This window comes from Rhinichthys klamathensis, unplaced genomic scaffold (assembly GCF_029890125.1).
Source record: "Rhinichthys klamathensis goyatoka isolate OS25496 unplaced genomic scaffold, OSU_Roscu_1.1 h1tg000549l_1, whole genome shotgun sequence".
NCBI lineage: Eukaryota > Metazoa > Chordata > Actinopteri > Cypriniformes > Leuciscidae > Rhinichthys > Rhinichthys klamathensis.
In genome coordinates this window covers 500,042-508,913 of record NW_026607020.1, presented here as the reverse complement: position 1 = coordinate 508,913, position 8,872 = coordinate 500,042, and the positions used below count along the sequence as shown (strand labels likewise).

The window sequence follows — 8,872 nt, the reverse complement described above, 5'->3', positions numbered from 1 at the left end:
ATGATCATAATCATATTAGAAGATGTGATTGATGCATGTTGATTTCTGAGTGGACCTTCCCATGAAAAACTCTTGAAAAAAATTTGCTGTGATGTCCAGATGGTTCCTAGTTGGTTACTGGCCCAAAGTAAAAAGAACCCAACTCCAAGTGTCTAGACACGGCTTGGGCGACTCCTATGGGATTTTTTTCCGCACGTTTTATTGTTCGCCAGACGAAATTTGCGTGTGATCACTTCGAAATGAAAAAACTTCACAGATGTGCTCATAATGGCTCGTAGATTCATACTTTTTAATCATAACTATAAGCAAGTTTACAGCAACCTCAGTCTCTGATCTTGAAATATTTATACCAGAGATGGAGGAACTTTGTTTTTGGCCTAGAAAGGCTGTACGTAACAATGGTACGTGTGTCTAGCACACATATGTACACACACACACACACATCTGCGAGGGAGAATAGAGACCCACAGCATGCTCTGAACATTGTTGAGTTCACCGTTCATTTGTCTAATAAGAGCATTCACAGCACCATACATCATAACTTACATCTCATATCATATTAAGACCACATGGTACTGAGTCCCCACAAAATGCACATCTATAAGAGCTACACAACAAAAAGATAATAAAAGAAAAATCAAGATCAAAATAAATCAACCCTCTCACCAATCCCACAAAATAGTACATAAGATATTTCAGTTAAAATGTCTAAAACCTATTTGATTATGAACACATAATAAGGCACGTAATAAGAAATTAGGTAAATACACAGTAAATATGATTTTTTTTTTTCACCATGATTTCTTGAATGATTATAGTGGTACAAAAACCCGATGAGGTTTCAAATTTGATTTTTTTTTTTAATCTTCCATAAAAAAGAACAAATTAGCAAAAATAAGTAACTTTTTTTTTTCTCAAAAAATCTCGACAATCCTTAAGATATATAGACCTGAATAGTTTGCTTTAAGACTGTAAACTTCAACAAAATTAAATTTCTTTTGAGAAGTGAAAGCGAAGTTTCGAATCGCTTCAGGTGAAATCAGTCAAAGACAAAAAAAAAATAGTCACTGTCCCTTGCCTTGCATGAACATGAAGATTGTTGAATTGTTTGATAACTGTGATTTCAAACGGGCTTCGACAGAGGATATAGTGCTCAGGCACAGGAGCTGCTCCCTTTAGATGCTACTCAACGGGTCTATGGTGACCCTCCTTGGAATGTTAAGGCCAGATTTCGCTAAATGAGACAGCACCTCGTTCGTACGCACAAGGGAGACATCATATATCCTAGAGAGTCCCAATGCTGAATACACAAATACTAACTAAACGCGTACATACAGAATCAGCTTCTGTACATACAGAAATGCGCCACGTTCCAAAACCTAGTAAGCTGCCTACTTAGACAACGTTTTAAGGCATCACAGGCGCGATCCCGACACAAAGGCTGTTCCAGCTTTCGAAGATGTCTACTTTTGGCCAAAATCTAAGGCAGAATTGCATGTATCCTTTGTAGAATGCACTGTGATAAGCTCATTAAAATACAAGATGGAGGGCGAATCGATTGTAAATATACTTTGAATTCCTTCAATACTGACATATCTATAAAATTGTTTCATTAAATGTATTATTTTAACTAGAGTTTGATGTTAGAATCAGGCTAAAAACACTCAAATTAATCATTTATATGATCAACTGATTCCAGTAGAGTTTGATATTAGCATGTTGCTAAGCTAATGTTGCGATCGTATGTTAGTAATAGCAAATATTGAGCATGTGCTGTGAAATTTTACATTTATTACAGCACGTCTACACAGTTCCCGCATTATGCCGCAATATCTTGAGGCTTTCAACAACGAATTTCAAAGTGAACGTTTGTCCTGTTGTCAGAAGTAGCGCAAGCACATGGAGTGCCTTAGAAATCGAACAGGCATCCGTTTACCGTCTGTGTTTCATCACTCTGCATCCAGCATAGACAGTATAAATGATTATAATGGGTTCGCTTTTTGTCCAGTGTAGACACAGTGTTAGAATACCACGTTATTAGCTTAGCAACATGCTAACCTCAAACTATCACTGTAATGAGCTTAAAGAATACATAGCACATGCTCAATATTGGCATGTGATATGTATTTATTTTCTACTATTGAAGTTAGCATGCAAACATCTAACTCCACTAAACACAATCGAATCAGAATGCCTCCTGGAGGAGATGCTAGTTTTGGAGTGAGCATTTGTATGATATCAGAGTCTTGTATTATTGTATTATTGGCTTACAAGATTCACATTGACAGTTTTTTTCCGATGGTACGGACTCAGAGTTTACCTTCACCTCTAGAAGAAAACCTCAGGTCTGAACTCTATTAGAGTCAAGTTTGCTGTGGACTTCTGTACTATTAGTCGGTTCTAAAGCATTCCAGATCAGTCATTTATGGGCTTTCATGGCGATTAGGCCTAAGAAGGCGGCTGCCTATGCAGCATCTCACTAGGTTTTGGGAACTAGGTGGCGTCTCCGTGTCAATCCGACTTACTCAAACCCGTTAATATTTGGTTTGCTCAGATGCAGAGGCATTTAGTGTGGGACTGCAAGGCAAAAGAGAGTGCCGCCCTCTTTTTTTCTGTGACTCAATGGTCTTCACTACGGTTTCTACAGAGCCCATGGCTGCACACTCTCACACCTGTGGACGGAGCCGAGGAGTGAAAGAGCAGAGGATAGAAACTTCTACCCCTGCGTGGAAAGATAGAAAACAAGTAGAACGAAAGGAAAAGACTCAACTAAGAGCAAGAAGGGGAACAGAATGGAGGAAATTGTCAATTTCCCAATCGAGATCACGGGCTATACCATTCACATTGAGAATTTCACTTAGGAGGAGGCGGAGCCTCCTGTCAGGCTGGGCGTTGCTGATTGAAGCGTTCCAGTAGGGTTGACAGCTGGCCATAAGTGTTCAGGAATGATCGTGCATGTTTGAAAACGGTCGCCTTGTTTCAGAGGAACCCGATCGACTGGACAATGACATCGTGCGCCATTGCACGCAGATGTTCTCTGACAAGCTTTGCAGGTGCAGAGAGCCCACAAAAGGCTGGTCTGTCCAATATAAAATTTCCATAATACAAGAAAAAAACAAAACAAATCACGCCATTCACTATCTATTCACAGATGCCTACCATCTGGCTATACATCTTTGCACAGTAAACAGATATGAGGATGCCTAACATTCCCCAAGGTGCCTGTCTTCAATTCAAACCAATCAAAGTGCAGAGAAACAAAAAGGTTTGTAAGCCGAAACAGCTGCGATTGAATTTTAAATGCACCCATTTTTGAATCCATTGCAGTCTTGTTTTAATGCTACTCAGAAGAAAAGCACAAGCCTATTGGTTGAGGCCATCGCTACAGATTTTTTTTTTTCCAGCAGCACCTTGATGACGATGTCAGCGACATTCAAACGGTGACCGTGCGTCCAAAACATCCCACGGGAAATGGGGCTCTCCGTCGAAACAGCCAATGAGAATGAAGGTGTGGGTTTTGGGGGAGGAGCAGAGGAGACTCCGCCCTCACTGGGTCTGGGGTAACAAGGCCATTGGGCTACAGGAGTGTCAAGTCTCCAATGTAATCGGTAAATGTGCGGTAAAGAAACTTCCTCAGCATTGACTTTTGTTGAGAATGTTCATCTCGTGTTTCACATCAACGAAGTCCTCACCAATTGACTCTAGAGGGAATCTTACTTCCTCGACACAGAAGCTCCCAGAAACGTCACATTGTCATGGATATCCCATGTGTCTCCAGCCCTGGTATCGAGAGTAACTCACTCTCAGACTGTCTAAAGGTTGTGCAGTAGTCTCTTATTTGCTTTTTTTTTTCTTTCTTTTTTTGGGAAAATCTCTAAAACTACCCCATGAATATCTGTAATGTTTTTTTAGTTTTTTTTTTAGTTTGTCAGTCAGTCTTATTCTCTGAATGAAACAGTCAGACTGCTGAAGGTAGAAGGGCTGGAACGGGGAGGATGGGGAAAGGGTGTGTTTGTAGTGAAGGGGGTGCTAGATGGTGGATTTGGAGAAGGACACTCGCAAATGGTGGTTCTCTCCCAGGTCGTGGTTGTGGAGGACGATAAGAGCCTGAATGGCTTCTTCCACCGAACCCAGCTGGATCAGCGCCATCTTGCGGTCCTTCCTGTCAATCAGATATGGAGAGTGAAAATCAGATACTGGGTCAGCTAAAGTGCCACATCGCAAGCCCTGCACGTCAGCGTTTTCACAGGTTTGCGTTTTTGAAGTTTTCGTGGAGGTGATAACGTTTTTCTAAAACTTTCAAGGCTTGCACCTGGGAACCAATTTCAAGGTTTGCGTTCTCGAGCCACCAAACACTGTTGTGCGAATGAGCGGCCGGAGCGCGTTAAGGGTTTTCTCTTAGAACGGTGTCGTGTTAGCGACTAAGTTAATAACTAATGATCTTTGTAATGGAAGTGAATCAATCAAAACTAACTTTAGCTGGACAATAACTTTATTCTAGAGCTGCTGTAAATAAGCTATATAAATGAAAGTGACTTGACTTAAAAATGTTATGTGGTTTAACTATAAAGTATTTCATGATTTCATGAACTTCAGTCAATGCTCTTAGAGGGCCACCCTCTTCCAGAGAGGGCATATCTCAACCATATCTCTACCCCTAACCCTAAGTTATCACAAAAAAATCATCAGAGGGAAATGATAGGTGAATAACTTTTGTTTGTAAGCCTAAACTTGACATAAACGGTAAACTTGTCCCTTAAATCTGATTGGTTGATTGGAATGTTGTTCCTGGAATATGTTGTACTCTGTGAAATCAGGGTCTGCCTCTTTCTAGCAGATGGTATGGACACTGTTTATAAAATACGAGTTTCGTATTTTCCCAAAACAACTCATCCTTATCGGCCGTGTTGTCTTGGAAGAAAGATACAAGCAGACTATTCCCAGTGTGATGATAAATGAAGTCTGAGAACAAAGAAAACAAATGTGAAGAGAACTCACTGGAAAAACTTGAAGGCCTTGACCGTGTATCCAGAACTGGCAAACAGGTCTTTCAGAAAATCATCCGTGGTGGAGGGGCTGGGGCGTGGAACGAAAGGAACAAAAATATTATGTTTACAAAGGACAAAAACAGCCCCTTATCTGATGCCAACAACAATTCAAAGAATAATGGAAGACTTCTTGTGGAGTGAAACAACCGATATATGATATAATGATAATATGGGTGGGGAGATACTGATAATAATAATCATATATCACAGTATGAGTAATTTTACATCTCTCTAATAATATGCGTTACAATATTGTTTCTTTTTCTGGAAATTCAACATCTACAATTTAATACTATATAATATATATTATGTAGTTTTATATAACCATGTCATTGTCTATTTTGAAGTGACAACTGTAGTAAATGAATTAAAAAGTATTTAATATCGTTTAATTTAATACAATTAAATAATATAAATAAACAATGATTCTTTCCAAGTTTTAATTCCCTCATTGGTTTTTAATGTTAATTATAAACATTATAAAAAATGAGAAATTTCCCCCAAAAATGTAAATGCTTAAGTTAGTCCAGCAAAATTGGGTCTTCGTTGCAGCATCTGACCAAACCATGTATTTCCTGTAACATGCTGTGTTTGGAGCCCCATGTGTGCGTGTTTGCCAGTCACTCACGGGATATTTGAGAGGTGCAGGGTGGCGGAGGGGGGGAAGATGTTCTGGAAGTTCTTGGAGCCGGGCTTTTTGAAGCGGTGCAACGGGCTCCCACTGAAGTCTTTGGTCAGGCCCTGGTCCTCCTGACCCTCCCTGGGGAGCTGCACCGTCTGGTGCTTTGAGATGGTCACACGGATCACCTTACCATACAGACGCTGACCGTTCAGGTGGCTCATCGCTTAACAAACAAACCATGAGATGATGTGTTAAAGATAACCCTGACACACATCATGTTACACTCTTATGCTGAACATTTGAACTGTAAAGCATAAGATAGATTTTTTTCAGGTTTTCAACAAACACATTTTGTGCACATACACACTGCCTCTAGTGCTTAATCCCATTTTGTACACACATTTTGCCTCAGTCATGAAACACAAGCAGAGCAAATTTCTGTGTAAATCAATATTATTCAAAAATATTCTTCGCAAATAATAGTTCGCAAAACCCTTTTACGGAAATTTGTGTAAAACATTTGCAAAACGATTGTCACATAATTTACCGCATTAAATGTGGATAAAATCATTCATGCGTAAATTTCTGTGTAAATCAATATCAAACCTATTCTTACATAAATTTGTGTAAATCGTGCATAAAAACATTCTTACATACATTTTTTTTGTAAATCATGCGCAAAACTATTTACCTTTATATACATTTGAGTGAACCCTATGCAAAAAGATTCTCACATAAATTACTGTATTAAATGTGGATAAAATCATTCTCAGGTTACTTTCCGTGTAAATCGTACATAATACCATTCTTATGTAAATTTCTGTGTAAATAGTTTGCAAAACCCTTTATGTAAATTTGTGTAAAACGTTCGCAAAATTATTCTCACATAAATTACTGCATGTAATGTGGATAAAATCATTCATGCGTAAATTTCTGTGTAAATCAATATCAAAACTATTCTTACGTAAATTTCTGTGTAAATCAATATCAAAAATATTCTTACATAAATTTCTGTGTAAATCGTGCATAAAACCATTCTTACATACATTTCTTTGTAAATCATGCGCAAAACTATTTACCTTTATATACATTTGAGTAAATCCTATGCAAAAAGATTCTCACATAAATTACTGTATTAAATGTGGATAAAATCATTCTCAGGTTACTTTCCGTGTAAATCGTACATAATACCATTCTTATGTAAATTTCTGTGTAAATAGTTCGCAAATTGATTCTCACATAAATTACTGCATTAAATGTGGATAAAATCATTAATGCGTAAATTTCTGTGTAAATCAATATCAAATCTATTCTTACATACATTTCTGTGTAAATTGTTCGCAAAACCATTCTTACGTACATTTCTTTGTAAATCATGCACAAAACCATTTTACCTTTATATACATTAATGTAAATAGTTGGCAAAATCCAAATGCAAATCATAAACAAAGAATTGTATAGAAAAATGTATGCGAGAATGTATTCATGAATGATTTACACAAATGAATAGACTATGTGCACGTTAGCATATGCTACTTCCGGCTGCGAAACCGATAGGGGGTGTCTAGTTTCCGGTAGCCTGATGGACGACGTAGAAGTAACGTTAAACATTGTTTACTTTTCACAATGCAGCAGCGCCTGGTTACCGTAATTCCTCAAATAAAAACCGGTATTCAAATAAACGCCGGGCCTCTGATAATGGCCGGGTGCGTGATCAACGCGGACAAATAAAGGCCGGGGGAAAATTAGTGTGGATAATCTCCTAAATGACTTTCATTGAAGAGATGTTACACCTGTCCACTTCATGCGTGTTCTGTGATCTGATCGTGAAAAGACCATGTATAAATGCCATCCGAAGCACATTCGAGACAATTTAAATCCGATCGCTCAAACCACTTCTTCAGGAGGAGATCTGAGACGAGATTCCAGACGAAACTGCACAAGTGTAAATCAAATGCATCTGATTGTTGAAACCACGTATCTAAATTTTACTCCTCCCAAAAACGCTAAAAAATAAGTGTGAGAGCGTGTTATAGGCTATGTAATGTTATAGCAAGATGTGACAACGCTACTGCAGTCTGCAACACGCATCACGGCAGCCGAGCATCTATCCATAAAGCCAACGTGCAAACTATTGCAAATTAAAGTGAAAGTAAGTCGCAGACAATTCTCCTCATCATTAAAAGTAAAGAAACGAAATGATCTTACCAGGCTTGTTGCCGCTCTCGCTTATTGCGGTCTTTTGATTTAGAAATGAGCTGATCTATCAAATGCAGCTCATATCTGTTGCTTTCGGTGACGTCCACTCCATTAAATCCGCATATAGCGTGGGAATTGAAGATTTATATCCGTTTTGCGAAAACGCATTTGTGAGCAGATTTAAGTAGAATTGTTTTGATAAATCAGAGAGCTTTCCGATCTGAGAAAACACATGAAGTGGCCAGGTGTAAACATCCCCTAATATGCATTCAAGTTCATCGTAACGTACAGCCAATAGATGGTAGTAGACAATAGATGTAACACACATATAATTTAGTGCTGCTAGTGTAACGGTCTTTTCAACAACTTTAATGAAAACGAAATTGTCTTGAGGAGCATGGAACCCAGACGGAAATTTGATTTAGATTTTTTTAAAATAAAGCGCCTGCCTCTAATAAAAGCCTGTTACCTTCTGCAGTTTAGGTAAATAAAGGCCCCAGCTTTTATTTGAGGAATTATGGTATTACCACCGACTGCCCTTTGAAAAGTGAATCGGTTTTTTTTATGTTTTAGGTCCATTGCGAACGATTAAACTAACTTAACGCCGGTCCACTGATGTAAACAAGACGGCAACCGGAAACGAAGTACCCAATTTCCACCCTCAAGCCGGAAGTTAGCATTTTTCTCGTGCACAGAGCGAATTCTGCTCATGTTTCACAAATGAATTACTCAATTCACTGTATCCACTCGGAAAAAAACCTAAAAATTAAATCCATGGTTTTTGTTAACAGATGAGATACATCAAAGCATTCGCTCCTGCATTTAAATATGGTTATCACAACAACAACAACAAAAACCTTGGCAGTGTGTACACGTCGCTTCTTTTAGACTCTATTTTAAAATGCTGCAAAAATTGCATCAGAATATTTCTGCGCATCTACACAAGGAATTATTATGAGACATTTAGCCGAAAAACCATAATCTTTATAAATATTTCGTCCAT

The 8,872-nt window shown here is 38.4% G+C and overlaps 1 protein-coding gene across 4 annotated transcripts in view; it reads right to left on the bottom strand.

Moving 5' to 3' along the window:
• Positions 1 to 3,819: 3,819 nt before the first annotated feature.
• The window catches only part of ptbp3 (polypyrimidine tract binding protein 3), a 66,865-nt gene continuing 61,812 nt past the window's right edge, over positions 3,820 to 8,872 (bottom strand). For all 4 annotated transcript variants that reach the window (XM_056238981.1, XM_056238984.1, XM_056238985.1 and 1 more), the window contains 3 exons: positions 5,677 to 5,893; positions 4,999 to 5,076; positions 3,820 to 4,162 (listed from right to left, as the gene is read on the bottom strand). In XM_056238981.1, the coding sequence (XP_056094956.1) occupies positions 4,030 to 4,162; positions 4,999 to 5,076; positions 5,677 to 5,893 (428 nt within the window). In that variant the 3' untranslated portion in view covers positions 3,820 to 4,029. The remainder of the gene's footprint in view (positions 4,163 to 4,998; positions 5,077 to 5,676; positions 5,894 to 8,872) is intronic.